This window comes from Rattus norvegicus, chromosome 1 (assembly GCF_021556685.1).
Source record: "Rattus norvegicus strain SHRSP/BbbUtx chromosome 1, alternate assembly SHRSP_T2T, whole genome shotgun sequence".
NCBI classification, from domain to species: domain Eukaryota; kingdom Metazoa; phylum Chordata; class Mammalia; order Rodentia; family Muridae; genus Rattus; species Rattus norvegicus.
Genome location: NC_141534.1, coordinates 176,667,592 through 176,691,631, shown reverse-complemented (window position 1 = coordinate 176,691,631; position 24,040 = coordinate 176,667,592). Strand labels below are relative to the sequence as shown.

General features: G+C 46.3%; 3 protein-coding genes across 37 annotated transcripts in view; 2 read left to right on the top strand and 1 right to left on the bottom strand.

The window, feature by feature from the left end:
- The first annotated feature begins 8 nt into the window (after nt 1-8).
- On the top strand, nt 9-11,112 carry C1h11orf16 (similar to human chromosome 11 open reading frame 16). 3 transcript variants are annotated; one of them, NM_001024287.1, is given in 6 exon segments: nt 53-93; nt 587-771; nt 2,814-2,970; nt 5,455-5,689; nt 6,901-6,973; nt 10,570-11,112. In NM_001024287.1, coding segments are annotated over 5 exon segments (672 nt in total). In that variant the 5' UTR covers nt 53-93; nt 587-604; the 3' UTR covers nt 10,610-11,112.
- A 200-nt stretch (nt 11,113-11,312) lies between these two features.
- Nucleotides 11,313-19,338, bottom strand: Akip1 (A-kinase interacting protein 1). Of its 25 annotated transcripts, none has more exons than NM_001443810.1 (6): nt 19,240-19,338; nt 18,875-19,099; nt 17,952-18,036; nt 15,630-15,743; nt 14,125-14,205; nt 11,313-11,524 (listed from the first exon to the last, which is right to left on the bottom strand). In NM_001443810.1, exons 3-6 carry the CDS (start codon nt 17,988-17,990, stop codon nt 11,381-11,383), a joined length of 378 nt encoding a protein of 125 aa, NP_001430739.1. In that variant the 5' UTR covers nt 17,991-18,036; nt 18,875-19,099; nt 19,240-19,338; the 3' UTR covers nt 11,313-11,380. The 25 variants fall into 25 exon arrangements, with proteins under 25 accessions (NP_001430739.1, NP_001430731.1, NP_001430733.1 ...); NM_001443802.1 differs by having other exon boundaries at nt 17,952-18,032; NM_001443804.1 differs by having other exon boundaries at nt 18,909-19,099.
- Nucleotides 19,339-19,465: 127 nt separating this feature from the next.
- The window catches only part of Dennd2b (DENN domain containing 2B), a 188,731-nt gene continuing 184,156 nt past the window's right edge, over nt 19,466-24,040 (top strand). For all 9 annotated transcript variants that reach the window (XM_087559735.1, XM_087559642.1, XM_087559661.1 and 6 more), the window contains exon 1: nt 19,466-19,512. The gene's annotated coding sequence lies outside the window, so the exon portion shown is untranslated. The remainder of the gene's footprint in view (nt 19,513-24,040) is intronic.

Genomic DNA, 24,040 nt, shown 5'->3' with positions numbered 1-24,040 from the left:
CAAGAGTTGTTGGACCAATGCCATGAGCTCCAACTGTCAGATGAGGCAGAGACTGGGACAAGGCTGAGGTCTAGGCCAGATTTGCACTTTTAGGTAAGTCCCTTTGGGGTTCAACCTCTGACTTTGGGCAGGGGTAGACCCTAATAAGTCTTAGGTGGCAGCTGCTACCTCTGAAGTCCACAAAGGGGATGGTCCTGAGTCTTGTAGGTGACCAGGTTAGGAGGGGACTTGGTGGCCTCTGCTGAGGGTCAGTTGGTCAGGGCAGGGTGTGTAAAGGGAACAAGCATGCTCCAAGGAGTCCCAGCCACTGAGGTCCTCCAATCGGAGGTCAAACCAACTGGAGCTGAGCTGCCAGGTGTTTCCTGTGGCTCATCTTTGAAAAGGTAACAGACAGGGAGTGGCAGCGTCTGAAGAATGATCAAAGGGTTCTCAAAGCCCCTAGCTTAAGTTCTTCAGTCCACCCTAGTTCCCCAGGGACGTTCTGAGTTAAGTATTCCAAAGGGGAAACTCTGGGTGTGTGGGGGAACCCTGGGGTACGTCCTCTGCTGGGCCAAGGCTACAGCTGTGATGCCTGTGTTTGCTCCAGGTGGGCACTCTGAAAGCCATGCAGCCCTCTACCAGGCCTGGGCTGCCGCTGCCCAAATGCTGCAGTGTGGCCACAACCGTGAAAGCCCCTGACCTGCATGGTGCGGTGCCACCCTGGGACATGTCCGTCGCCTGTCCCTTTGCCACACAAGCAGCCTGGCTGCCCACGCACTGCACAGTCACCAGGTACCAACCTCTGTCTCTCCTCCTTCCTTTCTCCTCTTTTCCTGGTCCTAATGGCACTTGGATGTCCTCAAATGTCTGGGATTTCCCAGAACAGCATCTTCAGTCAGCTCTCTAAAGTGTGACTATGAGGGGACAAAGGAACCTCAGCCTGTAGCAAGTTCTAGGAACCAGACTGCCTGGGATAGGGACACACCAGTCCAAGTGATCAACTTAAATTTTTTATTTCAGTATATGGGTGTTTTGCCTGCCTAAGTCTGTGCACTACATGCATACAGTACCCGAGGAGGCCAGAAGAGGGCAGTGGATCTGCTAGAACTAGAGTTACATACAGAAGATTGTTAGCAGCCATGTGGGTATTGGAAACTAAATCTCTATCCTCTTCAAGAGCAACGAGTGCTCTCAACCACCGAACCATCTCTCCAACACATTGCTCAAGTTCTTAATTTATTTGTTTGGATCTCCCTATTCAAAACCAAATAAAGCATCTTTTTATTCAGGTTTTTGTACAAAACAGCTTTTTCAAAAACCTAGACCCTCTTGGGCTGGAGAGATTACTCTGCAGTTAAGAGTGATACTGCTGGGCTGGAGAGAAGGCTCAGTGGTTAGGAGCACTGGTACTGAGTTCAAATCCCAGAAACCACGTGGTGGCTCACAACCATCTATAATAAGATCTGATGCTCTCTTCTGGTGAGTCTGAACAGAACTATAGTATTCTTATACATAATAAATAAATCTTTTTTTTAAAAAGTGCATACTGCTGTCGCAGGTGATCTGGCTTTAATTCCTAGCACCCATATCAGGTGGTTCACAAATGCCTGTAACTCCAGCTCCAGGGAATCTAAACACATACAATCCTAAAAGTAACAATAAATATTTGAATTTAAAAAAACAAAACAAAAACAAAAAACCTGGGCTGTGGTGGCTTTAGTCCCAGCACTTTAACTCTGGCAGAAGCAGGGAATTCTTTGAGTTAGAGGCCAGCCTTGTCTACGCAGGATAGCCAGGGCTACAAAGAAAAACCCTGTCTTGAAAAGCCAAACCAAGGGCTGGCGAGATGGCTCGATGGTTAAGAGCACTGACTACTGTTCTTCCAGAGGTCCTGAGTTCAATTCCCATCAACCACATGGTGGCTCACAGCCATCTATAATGGGATCTGATGCCCTCTTCTGGTGTGTCTGAAGATAATCATATACTCATATACCTAACATAAATAAATAATTCTTTAAAAAGGAAAAAGAAAAACCAGGGGCTGGGGATTTAGCTCAGTGGTAGAGCGCTTACCTAGGAAGCGCAAGGCCCTGGGTTCGGTCCCCAGCTCCGAAAAAAAGAACCAAAAAAAAAAAAAAAAAAAAAAAAGAAAAACCAAACCACAAAGGTCAGGTCCCTCATTCTTCTACTGCCCTAGGCCAGAGAGCCCTGCCACTGGAGTTCCCAGAATTGGAGTTCCCAGAATTGGCCTCATCTTCCACTACTCCTTAGCCCCTTCATGAGCTTCTCTGTACTTCCATACCCTCTGACCCCTTGAGTCAAGTTCCTTACAGTTTGGTTCCCTGGTCACTTTCTAGTATGCTGTCTACTGGGTTGGGACTCACCTCCCAGCTCCTCTTTCAAACGTTCATTAACACAAGCATACAGTTGGTTTCATTGTGGTTACTGTGAAACAAATGCCCGGTCCAAAAACTGCCTTCACTTTCTGCTAACTCCTGAAGTTTAGCCGATTTTACAGGAAGTCAAAGATTGCCACATTCTCCCCGATTCCTGCTGCTCACACCCTTGTCATCCTCATGCAGCGAGTCTCCTCCCAGCTCCGCTCCAGAGGCGCGTTTCCTTCTGCCTTTCACTCACTCTACATTTATCCAGGTGAGAACTCGCACTACGGCTCGCACGCGGAGAGTCAGTGTTCTCCTTCCACAGTGTGGAATCTGGGGATCGAACTCAGATCATCAGGCTCGGTGGCAAGCGCATTTACCCTGCGAGCCATTTCTAGGGTCCTCTCGATGTCTTTATGTTTGTGTTCATCGCTGATCTCGTTGCTTTCCCAGGTGTGGTTCCTGTTGCCCATGTTTTCACACTGCTGACCCGCAGTGGCCGGGGCTCAGCTGGCTGGGAAGAGTCGGAGATGCTGCTGGCTCCTGGGTCCTGGCCAGAAAGGAGCAGGATGGCTTTTATTATCTGGCTCAGATAAAGGCTGCGCCGGAGGCAAGTCCTTCTCCCCAGCAGCTCCCCACACTCCGCTGGTGCCCTGGTCGCGCCTGAGGTGTCTTAGCTGTGTACGTTCAGGAGTTTGGTTTTTGGGCTAAGTTGCCGCGGCCGTGTGGTGAAGTGCCACGCAAAATGAGCAGCCGAAATGACCAAAACTTGTTTTTTCCCATTTCTTGAGGCAGTAAGTCAGGTGTTTCAAGGTCCGTTCTCTCTAAAGGCTACAAGGAAGATTCTGTTTCCTGTCAGTCTTGTAATTCCCAGTATTTGATCAAAATCTTGGGGTTTCCATAGCTTGCAGAAGTATCACCCTGATCTCTGCCTTCAACTTAACATGGTTTTTCCTCTGAATATTATTCTATTCAAATTTCCTCCTTTTCACAAATATTTTTACTTTTGTGTCTCTGTGTACTTTCATGTGCATTGGCCAGAAGAAGGTATTGGCTCTGCTGGATCTGGCTGACAGGTGACTGTGAGCTGCCTGATGTGGGGGCTGGGATCTGAACCTAGGTCCTCGACAACAGCAGGTGTGCTTAACCACTGAGCAATCCCTCCAGCCCCGCAAATCTCCTCTTGGTATAAAGACATCAGTCAGATCAAGGACCTGCCATGCTCGCTGTGACCTCATCTTAACCAATTCTACCTATAATGGCCTGATTCCTAAAAAGATCACAGGCTGGGGTCCTGGGACCAAGATTGAGTACATTAACTTGCAGAAGGGGAAACACAATTCATCTCTTAACAGCAAGAAAAATGTCCATGTGTTGTTCAGGAAGATCCGGCGTGTTGAGTTATGGCCATGAGCCTCAGAGAAAGAAGAATGAGGATGTGCACGTTTGCTCTCACACACAACATCTTGTTCCTGAAGTGCCAGGAGCCAGGCCTAGGCCCGACTTCAGTGGCAACTTACTTCTTTTGGACTTCTCTTCCTAAAATCAGTTTTATTTTAATTGTATGTGAGTGTATCATGTGCATGTAATGCCAACAGAGGCCAGATGAGGTCATCAAATCCCTCCTTAACCGGAGTGAGAGGTGGGACCCAAACATGGGATCTCTGCAAGAGCAGCAAGTGTTCTTTTTTTTTTTTTTTTTTTTTTTTTCTTTTCTTTTTTTCGGAGCTGGGGACTGAACCCAGGGCCTTGCGCTTGCTAGGCAAGCACTCTACCACTGAGCTAAATCCCCAACCCCAGCAAGTGTTCTTATAGCAACTGAGCCATCTTGGATCCCAAGTTTTAGTTTTTTGTCATAGGACTTCATGTACCCCAGGATGCCCTGAACTCGGTCCTTCTGATCCTCTTGCTCCACCATGTTTGGTTTATGTGGTGCTGGGGAGGGAACCCAGGGTCTTGTACATACTAGGAATGCTCTCTGCTATGCCCCCAGCTCCAGTACTTTTCTTTTAAGAGTCATATATGTGTGTGTACTCATGTGTATATGTGTCATGACATGTGGGTGGGACAACTGGGACAGTTGTGCATCCTAGGAATTGAACTCGTAGGTAGTCAAGTTTGGCTGCAAGCACCTTTCCCCACAGAGACATCTTGCTTGCCCCATCTTTTATTTTTTTAAACAGGGTCTCAGTCTGTAGCCTCAACTGCCCTGACACTTGTGTAGCTTAGCATGGTCTGGTACACAGTACAAACCCCCAAGCTGTCCCCAACAAAAGCAATTCTCCTGCCTCCACTTCCCTTGTGCTAAGATTATATGTGTCACCATACTCTATCCCTCTGTTGGATTTTAGGTCCTTTTTTTTTTTTCTTTTAAAGGCTTTATGTTGGGGTTGGGGATTTAGCTCAGTGGTAGAGCACTTGCCTAGCAAGCGCAAGGCCCTGGGTTCGGTCCCCAGCTCCGAAAAAAAGAAAAGAAAAGAAAAAAAAAAGACTTCATGTGTATGAGTGCTTTGTGTAATGGTTTGAATGAGAATGACCCCTATAGGCTCCCATATTTGAATGCTTGGTCCTCGGTTGGTGGACCGGTTTGGGAAAGGTTGGAAGGCATGACCTTGTTGGAGGTGTCTCAGGGTGGGGGGGGGGAGGTGTTGGTGGGGTTGGGCTTGAGGTTTCAATGCATTCTCAGCTCTTTCCGACTTGTACCTGTGGATCGAGATGTAAACCAGGTATCATGCCTGCTTGCCTGCCTGCTGCCACGCTCCCCACCACGATGGCCATGGGCTCTAACCCACTGAAACTGAGCCCCAAATAAATCCTTTCTTTTATAAGTTACCTTGGTCATGGTATTTTATCAAAGCATTAGAGAAGTAACTAAGACAGACTGCATGTATATATGTGCAGGATATATGTGCCTGGTGGCTACAGAGGACAGAAGAGGGAGTTAGAGACCCTGGAACTGGAACCATAGAGAGTTGCAAGCCTCTATGTGGGTGCTGGGAACCAAACTCTAGCCTCTGCAAGGGCAGCCGGTGCTCTTAATTATGAACCATCTCTCTAGCCCCAGTGTTAAATCTTATTGTTTTTTTCCCTATAGCTGGAGAAGCGGGGGGCCCTGGTTGTGGAATTTGAGGCACCCCTTGTCACTGACGTAAAGCTGCCAGCCCAGCAGCGGAGAGTGGTGTTTCCAGAGGATGTCATTCAGTTTTCACCATCTGTGCCACACTCACTGCAGCTGGGAGACAAGGTGCTGGCACCCTGGGAACCGGAGCAACAGCAGTATGGCCCGGGCACTGTTCTCTTGGGCTCGAAGAAACAAAAAGGACAAAGAGGTAAGGGAGCTACCGTGACCCTGAGAGAGATGTGTCATGGGGGAAGGAGCACTATTGGTGATCAGAGCTCAGGGGGTCTTAGAACCACAGCAAAAATAGCCCTTCCAGCGTTCCTGGCGGCCTTCTGCAGTGGCGGCTGAGCCATGGTCCTATTTTCCGGGCTATATGATACGTTTAATGTCAGGGATGACAGTCAGGGTGGCTTATGCCGTAATGCTAGCCTAGCACTTAGAAGCTGAGCCAGGAGGATTGCTGCAAATTTGAAGGCAGTCTAGGCTATAGAGTAAGAGTTTCTCAAACAAAACACACACACACACACACACACACACACACACACCCCAAAAAGCAGGGGTTGGAGAGGTAGTTTAGTAGTTAACAGGACTTGCTATCCTTACAAAGGACCCAGATTCAGTTCTCAGCACGCACATGGAAGCTTACATCCTTCTGTAACTCCAATTCCAGTAGATCTAATACCCTCTTCTGGCCTCCCTGAGCACCGTGTATGAATGTGGTACACTTACATATATCCAGGCAAAGCACTTGTACATATAAGATAAAAATTAATAAAGAATATTTAGCAAACAAAACAAGAAACCAAAAAAGTATAAAGTAAAATCAAGGGAAACAACCTAAAAATTACCATGTCTATATTGATCACCTAAACCATACCAAGAGGTGGGTGTGATGTTTTGTGTGTGTGTGTGTGTGTGTGTGTGTGTGTGTGTGTGTGTAATTCCAGCATTTAGTAGGCTGAAGCAGGAGGATAACGAATCTGGAGTCAGCTAGGACTACATAATGAGACCTGTCTCAAACTCAAACCAATAAACCAAACATCGCTCTGTTAGTAGTGGTGGTGAAAGTATCTAGAATCATGGGAGAGTCACTTCCCCATTATCGTCAAGTCCTCCAGGGACTGACAATCCTCTCGAGCCAGCGAAACAGCACAGCTTCTGCTGAGGCTTCACTTTGGTTCTGCATGAAATCCAGGCCCTTCCGGGTCATCTTTAGCTGAGGAAGCAAGCAGGCACCAGTAAATCGTCCAGAACTGATGGTCAGTAAGGTACAGGAGAGGGAGCCGTTCCCACAGGCTCTCTGGGCACAGTGGCACATGGCGATCCAGAAAGAGGAGAGGGGTGGGGCTGAGGCTTTGGCTCTGGGCATTCCAAAGAGCCAGGAATTCAAAAGGAAATGTCTCCGTTTTCTATTCATAGCATCTAAAGAAAAAGAAATCCCTGTTCACTTTTGGAATGGCAAGACAGCTAAGGTGCCTCTGGACAGGGTCAGGTGGGTGCCCCCCACAGTCTGGAAGAAGGCCGTGGAAAGACTACAAACACCTCACACCAGGGACTGCCACCGTTCTTGTCTCTGGGCACCTCACTGCTCTCGGCTGGGACCCAATACTGGATGCACTGCACACAGGCATCCTCTGGACTCTTCCTTCTTATGCCCTCCCTGCCTCTCCTGTGCCTGCTGCCAGCTTCAGTGTCAGAGCAGCTGCCCTCTGGTGGGACCTAGCTGGTGGCCTTTCACCGGGACCTCAGAGCTCACAACCAGAGAACTCCCAGAGCCAGAGAAGCCCACAGCTCAGCTCTTGTCCCTACAAGGTCCTAAAGAGGTAGCAGTGTTCAGCCACAATATGTCCTCTTCCTCCTCTTCTGAGGAAGAAAATTCAGAGAGGCACCTGGAGGTGGGACTGCCTCAGAGACAGATGGTAAGCAGGGCAGTCAACACTGACCCCATCCTTTCTGAGACATCTCTGCGGCAGTGCAGCCCCCACAAGCCTGAGTGGAGGTACTGGAGGAGAAACGGGCCTGAGCCGCCCCCTGGCAAGCTAGGTATGTTTACCGGGGGTGTGGTTAGCTTCCTGGGCAGGGGCTAGGGGCTGCATGGGTCTTTTGAGAATCAGGTCCACTCTGGTGGGCTTGGATGTAATGAATGTATGGAATGCAAGCTGTGGAGGAGACTGAGATATGAGGGAAATGGCAGCTTCGATGTGAACAAGGACTGGTCAGTTGATTGTGCTCTGAACTGTACCTTTATTTAATATCTTCCTCTTCCTTTTTGAGACAGGCAGGGTCTCCTGTAGTGCAAGCTGCCCTTGAATTACTCAATAGCCAAAGATGACTTTGAACTCCTGATCCTCTGACCTCTACCTCCTGAGGTGGGGATTACAGGCAGTCAGGTTTCTGTGGTTCTTGGGTAGAGCCCAGGCCATCATGAATACTTAGGCAAATACTCTACCAACATCCTAGCCATATCTTTCCTTTTCTGTCTTCACATCTGCAACAGGGCACTGCCTCCAGGTGTTGATGAGAGCCAAGACCCCAGCAAGTATAGAAACTGGACCTTAGATGTTGGTAACTAGGTTGTATGGTCCACACGGGCCCTCAGTAAGAGTCGGGGAGCACCACATTTTGCTGCCCATTTTATACCTAGCAGATACTGCGGCCACCCCTAGCTTCACCTTGAGCTGAGGATTACGGAGCACACCTTGGTGGGTTGGAGATGTGTGTTGTTGTCTGCCTCGTACCTATCCTCTCTAAATTGCTCTCAGACTACATGAAGAGCAGAAGCCTAGGTAAGGGGGCAGTGCTGCATGGGGCAGGTGGCCTGGAATAGCCTGGGTTTGACTTCGGAGGCCTGTTGTCCCTGATACACTGAGGAGGGATCTGTGGTAGGCATACTATGACTAAGAGTTAGAACACCAGGGCTACAGACTTAAGGGCCACTAGATACTGTGCAAACTGAGCCCCACTGCAAGTCTCTATTTGAAGCCATTGGCTTGTTCCTAGAACAGCTACTTAGCCAAAAGGACTATTCAGCCCATGAGCAGTTTGTTCTCACCACAGAAGTAAGTCTTCAGTTCCAGGAAGTTGAGATTTTGTTTCTTCTTTCTTAGGTGACTCCCCTATATCCAGGGTTGGTAATCTCAGCTCTCAGGAGGCAGAGGCAGGTCACTCTCTGAGTTCAAAGCCAGCCTAGTCTACAGAGTAAGTCCCAGGACTACAGAGAGAACCTGTGTCCAGCACGCTCACAGGGCAGCTCACAATTTTCTGTCAATCAGGGGATTTGATTCCCTCTTCTGGCCTCCACAGGCACCTGTATATACACGGGATACAGCCACACAGATATATACACATATACATAAATAAAATGATCTTTTTTTTCTTGTTTTGCTTTTCAAGACAGGGTCTCTTTGTATATAGTTCTGGCTATTCTAGAACTCACAATGTAGACCAGGCTACCTTCAAATTTTAGAGCGCTATCTGCCTCTGCCTCCCAAGTGCTGTGGATTAATGGCTTGTGCCAATCATTGCCAGGCTAAAACTGAATCTTCAAAAAATATATAAAAAGAGAAAGGTTTCTTTTGTTCTTGGGTATTTTGTTATATCAGAGGAAAAGATTAATTTCTGGAGCTGGCCCAGGGAGCATCATCAGGAATATTCTAAACCTACATAGAGAATATTCTAGACGGTGTGTGGGAAAGAACCATCCCCAGCTTTCTTCCTATTTAGATCTAGTCCTGAGAAGTCCCATCCCCTGCAGTTGTTGTCTCAGCAGTTTTGACAGTCTGTTTATGTAGCTATGTAGCCCAGACTAGCCTGGTTGTAGGATTATAGGTGGAAGCCACCATCCAGATGCAGTACTGCCTGTCATGGTCAAGTGGCAAAGATGACTCATGTACAAAGCCATGTGTGAGCCAGGGCTGGAGACAACACAGCAGGTGACAGAGCATTTTCCTTTCCAGCTTTGTGTCCTTGTAAGGAAATGTAATGCTTGACTTCCAAATATAATTGGTATTTAATCAGTACTAAGTACCAGTACTCCATCAAACGGTACTTGATACAAGTCTGCCAAGTTCCCAAGATCCACTGGTTTGTGGGTCCTCTGCCCTCGGAACATGGCTCTATGCATTCCCTTACAAGGACACTAGCAAGAGAAAGGAAAGCTGCTACCTACTGTTGTCTCCAACACTGATCCCACTATTGATCTTGGGTTTAGGGATAAGATGTCATCACAATAAGATACCCAGGAGCTAGCTCTGAAAGCTACCAATATGAAAACATGGCGAACTCAACCAGAAGCTGAACACAAACAGTGAAGTCAGGGCATTTGGACAACCAGAGGAACAATGTCCTTAGAAGAAAGCCCTGAACATCTGGGTAAAGCAGAGTGTCTGAGCAGGGCACTGGAGGAACCCCTTAAGTAGTTCTTTCCGGGGTCGGGGTCTATTCTACTGAGAATGGTAAAACTATGGCTCCTTTCCTATAGCCACATATGGGAAACCACACATACTCACTGTTTCGCCTATGTCAGAAGGCTTACAGGACCCACAGAGTTCATCGTAGGCTTCCAGGAATATGTGCAAAGGTCCTAAATGTTCCGAGCACCCAAGTTGGGCAGTTCACAACCACCTGTATCCAGCTCCATGGGATCAGATCCCTTCTTCTGGACTTGAGCATACTCACAGCCACAAGAGCAAAGTCCATATATAAACACATAACTTTAAAAATGGAGATGGCTCATTGGCTAAGAACATTTGTTGCTCTTGCAGAGGACCCAGTTTGGTTCTAGCACTCATATGGCAACTTACAAGCATCTGTTGGCCACCATGGGTGCTAGGGACACCAGTGGTGCACATATACACATTCAGGTAAATGCTCGCACACATAAAAATAATCTTAAAGAGCAAATCAGGCAATGTGGCTCATGCCTGTAAATCCCACAATTTGGGAAGCTCCAAGTCTGACGCCAGCCTGGGTGACAGTGTGTGCTAGGCCAGTCTGCTACTACACTGAGACTGTCTTATGTAAAACACAAAGCAAAAATCTTTAAAATTACAGTCAGCATATATGAATTAAGGTTTTTTTCTCTTACAGGAAGTTAAAGGATCATGAAAAGAGTAACCCCAAAGAATAGTTGACAAAGGAACAGAGGAGGCTGAGTGGTGGCGCACAAGAGTACCTAAGAGCAACCGCTCTGCGGAGACCTGCAGGAAAGCGGCATCTGGAAGAACGTGCTGTGCCTGCACACAAATGGGTGGCCATGCCTTAGAACTCCTGGCCAGTGCCCTGAGGAACTGCTCAGGACACCTATTCACAGAGGGACAGGCATGCCCACTGCTCTGGGCAAAGGCATCTCATTTGTACTGTCTTCTTATAAAGCCTACAGCTGTAGATGGGAAACACTGTCTATCTGCTTTTTTTTAAAGATTTACTTATTATATACAAGTACACTGTAGCTGTCTTCAGACACACCAGAAGAGGGCATTGGATCCCATTACAGATGGTTGTGAATCACCATGTGGTTGCTGGGATTTGAACTCAGGACCTCTGGAAGAGTAGTCAGTGCTCTTAACCACTGAGCCATCTCACCAGTCTATCTTTCTTTCTTTTTAATACCAATAAAGTGAATTATTTTTATTTCTAATCTCTCCCTTCATTACCATAATTAACATGTACTTGGAAAGGCTGTTCAGACAGCACCATTACGTTACTGTTTTTGGGCACACAGCATGGGGGACTTCTAAAACTTCAGGTTAAAATGAGCTTGAAAGAGACAGACTCCAGTTCAGAAAGGCTGCCCCACTACAGCCAGCATTAAACCCAGGATTAATGCATCATTATTAAGACAGTTATAGGGTGGTTTTATTCTTCTTCTTAGAGTGAAATGATGGCAGTGATGTCAACATCATACGGGGAACACCAAGTCCACACTTTGCCCCGAGTCAACTGCAACCACATGCGTCTTCTTGCTTAAGGCACCTGAGCCCACAGTGACAGAATAGGTCCCTGGATAGACTTCTATGTAGAGGTCCTTAGAGATGTTCTCAATCTGGAAGGAAAAGAGATTAAGGTGGTTTGAATCAGATCTCAGAGCCATTTTAGCATCTCCACCAGGCTGCCTTTGTATGCCAGAAGTGGGGCAAAATGTACAGACAAGGGGTCCTGCTTTCGCTTGGTCACATGATAAAAAACACTTGTTTTGGGGACTCTGCCTTTGTGCTCATTGCTTTCTTTCTAAATCTGTGAGAATACCTACCCAACAAGCAAGCACATAAGACCTTTGTTTTTTTTTTTTTTTTTGTTTTGTTTTGTTTTTTTTTCGGAGCTGGGGACCAAACCCAGGGCCTTGTGCTTGCTAGGCAAGCGCTCTACCACTGAGCTAAATCCCCAGCCCCCCCCCCCTTTTTTTTGAGACCTTTGTAAAGGTGTGGCTGCTCACACCTTCTGGAGAGAGGCAGTAGGATCTCTGTGAGTTTGAGGCCAGCCTGCTTTACATACAGAGTTCCAGGACAGCCAGGGTACATAAAAAAAGACCTGATTTAAAAAACCAAACCAAACCAAACAACCAACCAAAAAAAACCAAACCAAACAAAGCATAAAAGAAGGAAGAGGAGGAGGAAGAGGGGGAGGAAGAGGAGGGGAGGAGGAAGTGGAAGAGGGGGGAGGAGGAGAGGGAAGAGGAGGAAGAGGAAGAGGAGGAGGGGGGAAGAGGAGGAGGAGGAAGAAGAGGAGGAGGAAGTGGAGGAGGAGGAAGAAGAGGAGGGGAAGAGGAGGAGGAGGAGGAGGAAGAGGGGGGAGAGGAGGAAGAAGAAGGGGAGGGAGAGGGGGAAGAGGAGGAGGAGGGGGGAGAGGAGGAGGAAGAGCCTAGGTGAAGTAGGGTTAGGCAGAGGAGAGGGTAAGAGCTGTTGCTTGGGGTTGAGAAGTAGAAAATGGCACCTATGAGCAGAGACTGGCAAGGTCTGTTGGAATAAGAATGACTCTTTTAAATCATGTTTTGCTTGACTCCCTTAAGAGGCATAGTTTCTCTCCCAAAGCTAATGACATGAATGGATACCCTGTCACTGAAGCACTTACTTGGAAGATGGGCTTTTTTAATGTAAAGCCCTGAAAGCTGGAGTTGGTGAGACAGTATTCAGAGCTGAAGTGAGTACAAACCATTGTCCAGGGCTAGACCTCATACCTAGCTGGGATGTAGCTCAGGGCAGGTACATTGACAGGGCATGGTCTTTGTTCACATGGCACAAAAGCAAAGTCACAAACCAGGAGACAGCAGGTAAGAGTCCAAGTGCCTCTGGGTTGAGCCAAGCATGGTGGGACACACTTTTAATTGTAGCACTTGGGAGAAAGAGGCAGGGGGATCTCTGTGAGTTCAGCTAGCCTGGTCTACCCAGTTTCAGCCCAGCCAGGGCCTGTTTCAAAGGAAAAAATGCATCTGGGATGCTAATGCTACTTCATGTCTACTCAATGCTTGTAAGGAACCAAAGGCAGAGGTGTCATTTTTTACACCAAACATGGGAGACTACTGGCTAGCAAATTTTATAGCAGCAATAAATGAAAATGTCTTTCTTTCATCCCACCTTGCCTTGCAGACAGACTTCTGGCCTGTTTTCAAAATTTACTTTATTTTTACCACTTCTGAAAGGTCTAACACCTTAACTGATGTGCCATGGCACGTCAAAAGGAAGCCATTGCACCATTTACCAGAGGTCAACTGTGAAAACACCTGGGGGCCTCAGAATCACAGCCAAGGCCATGCTCTGCTCTCCTCCATACACAGCAGCAGTGAGAAAGTGTGCATTTGTGTAGAGCACTTGTTTGCCGCTCTTGTAGAGGATGCAGGCTTGGATCCTAGACCCCAGATGGTGGCTTACAAAACCCTATAAATCCAGTTCTAGGGGTCCTGCATTCTCTTCTGATCTCTGAGGGCGCCAGGCATACATGTGGTACATATACATGCAAGTACTCAAACATACACTAGAACAGGCTGATCAGAATCACCAAAATGGAGACTCCCATGCCCGACAGTTTGCTTTTGTACTAGAAGCAGAAGTTTTTAGTGCTAATAATCTGAACCCTGGCTAGCAACAAACTGTATACAAACAAAAGGGGTTTATTGCAGTGCTGTGTCCAAGTTCCTTTCCTCAGAATTCCAGCTCTTCTAAGTCCCAAACAAACTTGCTAGACTCTAGACCACTTACCCCTTGGTCCTGAAAGTGAAACAACTCCTACCTATTTCTATATATTTTTTTCCACAGAAACATTTCAAATAATTTGGAACCTGGTATCACCACACGTACACATTCTGGAATTTCAGCAATGGCTGCATTTTACAAGCAGAGGGTCAGGCCCTCCTGCTGCTTTAACAGATGGTGGAATTCTAGCAGGAGCCAAGGCCAATCCAGCTGAGCCTAGGAAGAGAGCTGAGAATACTTCACATTCTTTCCAACCACAACTATGAGCTCAGGCACCCAGAGTATCCCTCAAGCCTCCAGTGAAGGAAAGGACATGGAGAAAACAGTACTTTGTACCAATCCAAAATCTTGTGGCTCCCAAAGAAGACGCTATAGAGACTGCACAGATAGTGCCCAATAAGGAACGGGTCGGCAGGCTTATAGAAAGGCGGTGAAGCCCAGCATACTCTGTACTCACAGGCCAAGATGACTCTTGAGAATGCTCTGATGTTTGATAGATGCTTCCTGGACCAACAGATGTCTCTCCTCTGCAGTTTCTCTGTCAAGACAAATATTGATTAGGACTGAGATAAGCTTTGACCTCCAGAAAGCAAAGAGATTTTCTTTTATCTTAGCAGGATTATTTTGTATGGCCTTTCTCATCTGTCACTTGTTATTAGCGATCTGTTTGGTACAATTAGAACTATTTTAGTCTTGCTTTCCTTGTGGGCGTTCGGGTCTGGCAGTTTAAGACCCATTCCCATCCTGCTGCTTGCGAATAGGGTTCTCTAAACTCACAGCTTTGGTGTCCGGGACTATAACATGGCGCTCCCGGATGGGAGGGGAGACTGAAATGCTAAAGTCACCATACTCAACGGACTCTCAGAAACAGTTCTCTTTTTCCTGCTTCTCCAAGAAGTGCTATTGGCAGGGAACAAGGATAAGGCCTTGGAGGCGCCCCTTTTGTAAATCACAGGAGAGAGCAATGACACTTAGCCATGTATACACCTCACTTAATAGAGCTTAAAGGAACTCTACCAGGAGAGCTCAGGCCATGGTGGGAGGGAACTGCAGAACACAGACTCTGGTGATTGCACATCCCAGAGAGGAACTTAGGGAGTTTTTGAGCCTGCAATGAGCCCACTCACATACCTGTGCTCACTCCTGCCATTTTTGTTAAGCCCCTCCACTCCACTACCTTGAGATGACTTAAGAGGCCAGAAAAGTCAGGAGATTAACTTAGGGATTTGAATCTGGACTTAAGTTATAACTAAAGGAGTTTAAGAAAAAGCAAAACCAAAAAGTCTACTTTCATTGAACAAACAGAACCTTTGGCTTTCAAATGACAATGCATATTAACAGACAAGTACATGATGAAGGGCCTCTAGCCCCCGAAGAGCCATGTTTGGTTCCCTGTGCTCTCACTGGGTGGCTCAGAACCATCAGGTAACGTCAGCTCCAGTAGACCCATCCTCTTCTATGGGTGTGCACATACCCATACCCAGACACACATGTATACATGAGGTTGAAAATAAAGTTGTTCAGGCAGTCAATGTCACCCTGGCTGCCCTAAAATTCTCTATGTAGACCAGACTGACCTCGAGCTCAGGAGAGCCACCTGCCTCTGTCTCCCAAGTGCTAGGATTAAAGGCATGCACTACCACGCCTGGCTCAAAAACAAAACCTCTAAAACAACCCATTTGTATTCCCAAATGTACAAAAATTATGTGGCTTTTAAGCCTGCCTAAGACCTCCAGAGCCCAGGATCACAGGTTCCACTGAAGGTCCCAGAGTGAAATAAATAATCTCACGTTCCAGACAATCTCCTATTTCTGGAAGTTCCCTGAGGCCGTGATGTGTCTGCTGAGCACTGCAGTGCTGAGTCACACATGCAGCTGATAACACAAAATCCCACAGGGACTTCCAAACCAAGGTCTCAACCTTGAGACAAGGCAGGTGCTGTGGGGAACATCGGGCACGCACTTGCGCTTCCCTGTGCCCCGAGTCTGAGCACACGTGCACTTCTGCAGGCTTCCTTCTGTGATAACGGTAGACGTGGGTTGCCCCTCCTTCCTCCGGTGTAGACAAGTAGTATTTCTAGAGAAGTAATGTGAGAGAACATTTCAATATTCTGGCCAAAATCATAGACTTCTGATACTCATGCATAGTATGGTTAAGGAAGGAAGCATGAGAGAAAAAGCTAAATTACCTGTCCTTTCCATAAGCCTGAGACAAGGAAATTGTATTTGGCATGGCTTTGCTGCCATCTGCTGCCTCTGCAGGGCAAGAACGGTGACCAACTAAATAAAGGTAGCCGGGATCACGTTCATGTAAAGGTAGGTTTCCACATCTTGCTTCAGTGTTAAGTATGAACACCTTTTTATTCTCTCACCTGACACAGTCAGCTCAACAAGTCTGTGCTTACTTTCCAGGCACTTAGACAAGGATGAGAGAATGGAATCATTTCCTCAAGCTGAAGAAAGCCCACAAAGTGCAAACCTAAAATCCACATGGCCCTTTGCCCCTGAATTTCCCACAGGGGAGTGGAAGGAGAGAGACCTCTAGTTTGGGAATAACCCAAAAGATCGGAAAAGCTACATTCTTCTTGTCTTCTTCCTTCCTTCTCTTCCAAGTTAACCTTAGATTTGCCCTGGACTGTGAGGAATAAAGACATCCTAAGCCTGTTGGGAACATACTGTAGGGACAGTGTCAAAGGAATGTGATGAGAGGGATGAGAAGCTGGGCAGAGAACTCAGGACATGGACCTATGACATTTTAAGGGCTGCTTTAAAACTGTGGAGCCAAGCCCAGAACACTTTTCTAGATCTTCAGAAAGCCAAGAAGTTCTGAAGTGCCATTCTAAATTAGGATTGAAGTGGACACAGCTGAGAGCCTACACGGACACCAGTTTGCTAAGCCTCAGAGACAACTGTGACTCCTTTGACTGAACCGTGAACCAAGTGCCTAAACGTAACCATTTTGTAGTACAGCTGAGGGTACAGATTGTCCTATAACCACCCTAGGGTAAGTTGAACATCGAAAATATTCTCTGAACCGTATCCCATTGGTTGAAATCCTATCCTCGGAAGCTAAAGAATGTTCATAAAGATAGAAGTTGGCAGCGGATGTCCATAATTCCTGTCCTCAGAAAGTGGAAGCAGGGAGATCAAGAGTTCAAGGCAAGGCTTTCTTAAGTAGCAAGTCTGAGGCCAGCCTGGGCTACTCCGGATCTTATTTCCAACAAAACAGAAAGGCTGGCAGTTTACGGATCGTAACATCTGAAGCCTAAAAGCATAGTGAAACAATTCTTTTCCATTCTGCTTATACACTGATCTCCTTAACGCCAGGCCACTTGTAGTAGAGCTGAGTGACTCTGAGGTCACGGTGTTGGGATAGCTTACTATTCACCTTTCAGTGTGAGCCAAAGAAGTCGATAATGAAGCCTGGGCCTTTAGAAATCTGAACTTTACTAAAGGCCAAAGAAAACAATGAAGGAAGTTTCATGTCCAGAAGTGCATTACCAACTTCTCACTGCTTGGCTACATGCCTTAGGTGAGGCTTAAGAGTGACCACCAGGACAGCTGAGGGCTACAGAACTCGGTGTGATTCATGGGAAGCAGGTCCTGCCCGGAGAAAACCACAGACCTGCTTCACATGGCTATCCTGTCACCACTGTTTATAAACCCACTGGTAAGTTCCGGAATATATCAGTGGAAAATTGGAAACAAACACTGAAGGTTAACACCTAACACACTCACATACCCGTGGTGGGAGCACAGGCCTTTAATCCTGGCACTCAGGAGGCAGAGGCAGATAGATCTCTGTGAGTTCGAGGCTGGCCTGGTCTACAGAGTAAGGTCCAGAATAAGGAAGGCTATGCAAAGAAACCCTGTCTAGAAAAAATGAAAAGACCTAGCATACAGACTTGAAGGTTTCAATTCAGCGCATTTTGCAAACAAAACAATTCAGGTGTGATCCTGAAGGTTTTAACTTCATGTAAAAGGGAAAAGGGAACATCCTCAAATCAAATTCCTGTGAAGCTTAGCAAAGAAGCACAACACTCCTTCACACAGTGAGAACTCAAGGAAGGATGAAGAACATCTGTGGTTTGCTTACGGCTGTACCCTCAATAACTAGATTTAGGAAGCCAGTCCACGTGTGCTGGGTGAATTCTAACTTGCATTCACTGCCTGGCTTAATTAACTGCTTATGATCTGCTTCCATGAAGGTACAGGCCCTGGGATAAGAGTACTGGTTCTTCCCAAGCACAGATCAGGGGCACAGTGTTAGTTCACACCAACTTACCCCACACTGACTTGAAGTATAGTCCATGAATTCTGCCATTGTCCTGAAGGAAGTACTAAGGGTTGGGCGCCTTTCTTCTCTCTGCCTTAACAAATGGCAAGTCATAGGTGAGACGTACAAATCCCTACTGGGGAAGCACATCATTTGAGGAATAGCCCTTTCCACTTTTAGAAAAGCTTCTGTAGGCTGAAACTGACAAGAAGGATCTTGCTGAGAAAGAATTCCAACTCCGTTAACTAGATGCACAATTTATCCAGGAACTAAAACAATTGGTTGGCTGGCTTTTCCACTATTGAGTAGGGGGAACTGTTACTGTTGTTTATGATTTTTAAGGCAAGGTCACATGTATACTAGGAAGACATTTTAGTCGATCCTCAGCCCCGATCTCCCAAGCTCTGGCACCACGCTAAATAAGAATTGTACTTATTTTGACAGGGTCTCACTAAGTAACACTTGATGGCATGAAACTTGCTATATAGACCAGGCTAATATCAAACTCAAGAGATCTGTCTGCTTCTGCCACCTGAGTGCTGAGATTAATGGTGGGCACCACCACACCCGGTAAGAAATTTTATTTTAAGTAATCATAATACTACTATTCTTTTGTTACTAAAAAAGAATTGGGCCACGCTGTCTAATGTGCAGCCCCTTTAATACTAGTACCTGATGGGGTAGTCAGAAGTTCAAGGCCAGCCTGGGTTATATGAAGCCATGTTAAAACAAAACAAAAAAACCCCAAAAAACAAACAAACAAACAAACAAACAAACCAAACAACAACTCAAAGAAGTTTCCAAGCGACTTTTCTACTTTTTGCTGGGATGCGTTGCATCTTTTCTATGGACCCTGGGTACAGCCCCTCCCGCTTCCTCCCGCCCAGTGGAGGCCAAGAATAACTAGATTGTTCTCCAGTTCCCTCCCTCACCTCTCCTAGGAGGCTCTGGGGACCCGGGACCGACCATCGTTCCTGGTAGGGGTCCTGGCCGTAAAGGACCCCCACGCAGCCTCTGGATCGCTCTGGAGAATGCCAGTCCACAGCCCTTCTCTTGGCGCGCTCCAATACTTCCCTCCCGAGCCGAGCAGAGCGCTGTAGCGAGCGCCGGTCCACCGCGTTCAGCGCCGCGGCCGCCAGGCAGTATTCCATGTCTCCCTGGACACATACACAGACAAGTCAACCGCACCCAGGCCCGGATCCGGGCGGCAGCTTCCCCCGCGACCCCAACTCCCCCTTCGCCCTCATCGCGCACTCCAAGTGTGGGGGCACTAGAAGGCAGGACCCTTGCCCCTTACACTTCCGCTTCTCAGACCCTGGGTACAGCCCCTCACCCTGCCTGCTTCTCTGGGCGCACGCGCGCAGCGCTCGCACGGACACGCCTTCCGTGTTCCTGCGGCCTTCTTTCGCGCCCAGTTGCTAAGCTAACTGCTGCGCGCGGTGGGCGGGGCCTGGCGATAGGCGGGCCCTGGAGAGGGCGGGGCCGGGCTCGAGGGGCACGTGGTTCCAGCCTTAAACAGCTTCAGACGTGAAGCGGTGCTTCTTGTTCGAGGTCTTCCTCGCCGCAACAGGTCAGTGTGGGTCCCGTGGCTTGTTGCACAAAAAACATTTGTGAGAGTAGATAGATGCATGCAGCGGCTCTTTTGGCCACTTTTGTGTGAGGAGGTGATGAGGCTAGCCGAACAACACTACTGAGGAGGTAGGGCTGGGAAAAGGGTTTCTGTCAGAACTCTGGAGGCTGGGGATGGAGGCCGGACAGAGGCCGGCCTTGGGACTGTGGGTATGGGGACTGTCAAGACTCCAAGGGATGGCAGGTATTTCTTGGCAGGTTGGTAGGGGATGCAGAGGAGTGGAGGGGTGAGGGGAGTCTCATCGTTCCCTCCCCGCAGCTTGCTTCCTCATCCCTCCCTTGGAAGGACAGATTCACACAATTTTGTTTGAGGTTTGTTTGTTTTTGACTGAGTCTCACTGTGTAAGCCACTCAACTATGTAGACCAGGCTGGCCCTCATTCTCTTTCATCTTGGGATCTGGACCAACCTTTTGAGCATTAATCACATCACTTTAAGAAATGGGTCAGTTACCTTTCACAACACCTGGGGCTGTGGTGAAAGCCCAGGTCTCAGCAAGAGCGACACTCCCTGGTGAGCAGCAGGGCTTGGATGGGGAGAAAGTTCCACTTTAAGGAACACTGCTCTGTGGGGGTGGGTCCCTGACAGGATGTGAGGAATTTTCAGTCCTTTGGTTGTGTCAATGGATGGGCGCGATGAGCTATGAATTCACCTGTTTTAAGTATACAATTCAGTGACTTTTAATGAAATTTCAGAGTTGTACCAATATCATTGCAGTCCTGCTTTGGAATATTTTAATTAACTGAAAATGCAGTGTTGGGCCTGAGAGGTGATTTGGGAGGGAGGCTCCGGGAGAAACATTTGCCCTACAAAGCCTAACTATCTGAGGTTCCCTGGAGTTCATGCCAAAAGCCAGACTCTGTAGTGTGCGGCTCTCTTAACCCTGCCCTCCAAAAGTGACATAGGAGGTGAAGACAGAAATTGGCTAGAACTCCTGGACTAGCTACCTTGATGTAATCTAACAGTAGCAACAAGCAAGACCCTGCCTTAAGCAAGGTAGAAGGTCAGAAACGACTCCCAAAAGTTGTCCTCTGACCTCCATACACTTTCTTTGGCACACATGTAACACATTCACCCATATAAAAAAAAAAGATGAATAAAAAGTAGTCTAGTTTCCACCATTTATGATTGATTTTCACTTCTACTTCAGGACCTAGGTAATCACTATTCTGAATCCCATCTCCATAAGTTTGCCTTTTCCTGGTCTCTTTCATTTAGATTACTTTGAGGTTCGTCTGAGTTATAGTATATATCAGTACCTTGTCATTCCTTTTTATGGATAAATAATATTCCATTATATGAACATACCGTATTTTGTTTATTTATCACTTGGAATTATTTCCATCTCGGGGGCTATTCTGATAAAGCGTACATAACTCTAGATATTTCATTTCTCTTGAGAAGATACATTGAAAATTTTGATAGTGTTATATAAATTTATGTTTACATGATGTGAAACTGCCAAACTATTATTGAAACTGGCTGTACTGTTTTATATCCCCACGACTGATAGTTTTTCCTTATCCACTCTAGCGTTCGTTGTCTTTTTTTTTTTTTTTTTTTTTTTTGGTTCTTTTTTTCAGAGCTGGGGACCGAACCCAGGGCCTTGCGCTTCCTAGGTAAGCGCTCTACCACTGAGCTAAATCCCCAGCCCCTCGTTGTCTTTTTTTATTGCAGTCATTCTACTGCTGTGACTATGAAGTAACAGCTCACTGGGGCTTCAGTTATTATTTCCATAATAGCAGGTGCTGCTGTAGATCTTTTCTTGTTATTTCTAGCTGTTCCTGTGAGTCCTTTGCTGAAATACCTGTTGAGATACTTTGTCTCCTTTTAATATGGTTTGCGTGTAGTTTTTAAAAATTATTATTGAGTAATAAAAGTTCAAATTCTGAATATAGGACCTTTTATTAGATGTATGGATTATAATATTTATATTACACAGATAATACATAATATAAATAATATAATGTATAGTATATTGACAACATACAAATTATATATATTTATTTAATATGTAATATGTTATTACAGTATATTCTATTTTCTGTTTTCTTTTTTAATTTTTTCATTGTTCGGGATTAAAATGTCCAGGGCCCTTTGCATGCTAGTCAAATGTTTTACTACTGAGCTACATCCCTAGCCCTTCATTTTCTATGTGTGTGGGTGGGGTTGGAGGTATTATAAAGTGGTCCTCTGAGCAAAACAGCCACCATCTTCATCAGATCTTGCTTGCAAATGTTCACATACTGTGTGTGTAGACTGTTGACATCCCTGGTAGAAGGAAGAGGTAGAAAGGATCTTTGTACCCTTTTTTCCCCCCATCTTTATTAAATTGGGTATTTCTTATTTACATTTCAAATTTCCCTTTCCTGGTTTCCAAGTCAACATCCCCCTAACCCCTTCCCCTCCCCAGCCTCCCCGCATTACTGCCCTCCCCTCAAGAATCCCGTTCACTGGAGGTCCAGCCTTGGCAGGACCAAGGGCTTCCCCTTCCACTGGTATCCTTACTAGGCTATTTATTGCTACCTATGCAGTTGGAGCCCAGGGTCAGTCCATGTATAGTCTTTGGGTAGTGGCTTAGTCCCTGGAAGCTCTGGTTGGTTGGCATTGTTGTTCATATGGGATCTCAAGCCCCTTCAAGCTCTTTCAGTCCTTTCTCTGATTCCTTCAACAGGGGTCCTGTTCTCAGTTCAGTGGTTTGCTGCTGGCATTCGCCTATGTATTTGCCATATTCTGGCTGTGTCTCTCAGGAGAGATCTACATCCGGTTCCTGTCAGCCTGCACTTCTTTGCTTCATCCATCTTATCTAGTTTGGTGGCTGTATATGTATGGGCCACATGTGGGGCATGCTCTGAATTGGTGTTCTTCAGCCTCTGTTCTAAACTTTGCCTCCCTATCCCCTCTGAAGGGTATTCTTGTTCCCCTTTTAAAGAAGGAGTGAAGCATCCACATTTTGGTCATCCTTCTTGAGTTTCCCGTGTTCTGTGCATCTAGGGTAATTCAAGCATTTGGGCTAATGTCCACTTATCAATGAGTGCATATCATGTGTGTTTTTCTGTGATTGGGTTACCTCACTCAGGATGATATTTTCCAGTTCCATCCATTTGCCTATGAATTTCATGAAGTCAATGTTTTTGACTAGTATTCGATTGTGTAGATGTACCACATTTTCTGTATCCATTTCTCTGTTGAAGGGCATCTGGGTTCTTTCCAGCTTCTGGCTATTATAAATAAGGCTGCTATGAACATAGTGGAGCATGTGTCTTTGTTATATGTTGGAGCATCTTTTGGGTATATGCCTAAGAGAATTATAGCTGGGTCCTCAGGTAGTGCAATGTCCAATTTTCTGAGGAACCTCCAGACTGATTTCCAGAATGGTTGTACCAGTCTGCAATTCCACCAACGATGGAGGAGTGTTCCTCTTTCTCCACATCCTTGCCAGCATCTGCTGTCACCTGAGTTTTTGATCTTAGCCATTCTGGCTGGTGTGAGGTAGAATCTCAGGGTTGTTTTGATTTGCATTTCCCTTATGACTAAAGATGTTGAACATTTCTTTAGGTGCTTCTCAGCCATTCGGCATTCCTCAGCTGTGAATTCTTTGTTTAGCTCTGAACCCCATTTTTAATAGGGTTATTTGTCACCCTGCAGTCTAACTTCTTGAGTTCTTTGTATATTTTGGATATAAGCCCACTATTAGTTGTAGGATTGGTAAAGATCTTTTCCCAATCTGTTGGTTGCTGTTTTGTCCTAACAACAGTGTCCTTTGCCTTACAGAAGCTTTGTAGTTTTATTAGGTCCCATTTGTCGATTCTTGATCTCGGTGTTTTGTTCAGGAAATTTTCTCCAGTGCCCATGTGTTAGAGATTCTGCCCCACTTTTTCTTCTATTAGTTTGAGTGTATCTGGTTTGATGTGGAGGTCCTTGATCCACTTGGACTTAAGCTTTGTACAGGGTGATAAGCATGGATCGATCTGCATTCTTCTACATGCTGATCTCCAGTTGAACCAGCACCATTTGCTGAAAATGCTATCTTTTTTTCCATTGGATGGTTTTGACTCCTTTGTCAAAAATCAAGTGACCATAGGTGTGTGGGTTCATTTCTGGGTCTTCAATTCTATTCCACTGGTCTATCTACCTGTCTCTGTACCAATACCATACAGTTTTTATCACTATTACTCTGTAATGCTGCTTGAGTTCAGGGATAGTGATTCCCCTGGAAGTCATTTTATTGTTGAGGATAGTTTTAGCTATCCTGGGTTTTTCGATATTCCAGATGAATTTGCAAATTGTTCTGTCTAACTCTATGAAGAATTGGATTGGAATTTTGATGGGGATTGCATTGAATCTGTAAATCGCTTTTGGTAAAATGGCCATTTTTACTATATTAATCCTGCCAATCCATGAGCATGGGAGATCTTCCCATCTTCTGAGATCTTCTTCAATTTCTTTTTTCAGAGACTTGAAGTTCTT

Excerpts from the sequence above, each read along its gene's own strand:
- C1h11orf16 (XM_087582378.1), top strand. The coding sequence starts at position 605 with ATGCAGCCCTCTACCAGGCCTGGGCTGCCGCTGCCCAAATGCTGCAGT. Across the intron at positions 772-2,813 it reads ACGCACTGCACAGTCACCAG|GTGTGGTTCCTGTTGCCCAT; the intron begins GTACCAACCTCT and ends TTGCTTTCCCAG. Across the intron at positions 2,971-5,454 it reads AGATAAAGGCTGCGCCGGAG|CTGGAGAAGCGGGGGGCCCT; the intron begins GCAAGTCCTTCT and ends TTTTCCCTATAG.
- Akip1 (NM_001108497.2), bottom strand. The coding sequence starts at position 19,093 with ATGGAATACTGCCTGGCGGCCGCGGCGCTGAACGCGGTGGACCGGCGC. Across the intron at positions 14,206-15,587 it reads AGCACCTGCCTTGTCTCAAG|AGAAACTGCAGAGGAGAGAC; the intron begins GTTGAGACCTTG and ends TTGTCTTGACAG. Across the intron at positions 11,525-14,124 it reads CTCAAGAGTCATCTTGGCCT|ATTGAGAACATCTCTAAGGA; the intron begins GTGAGTACAGAG and ends TTTTCCTTCCAG.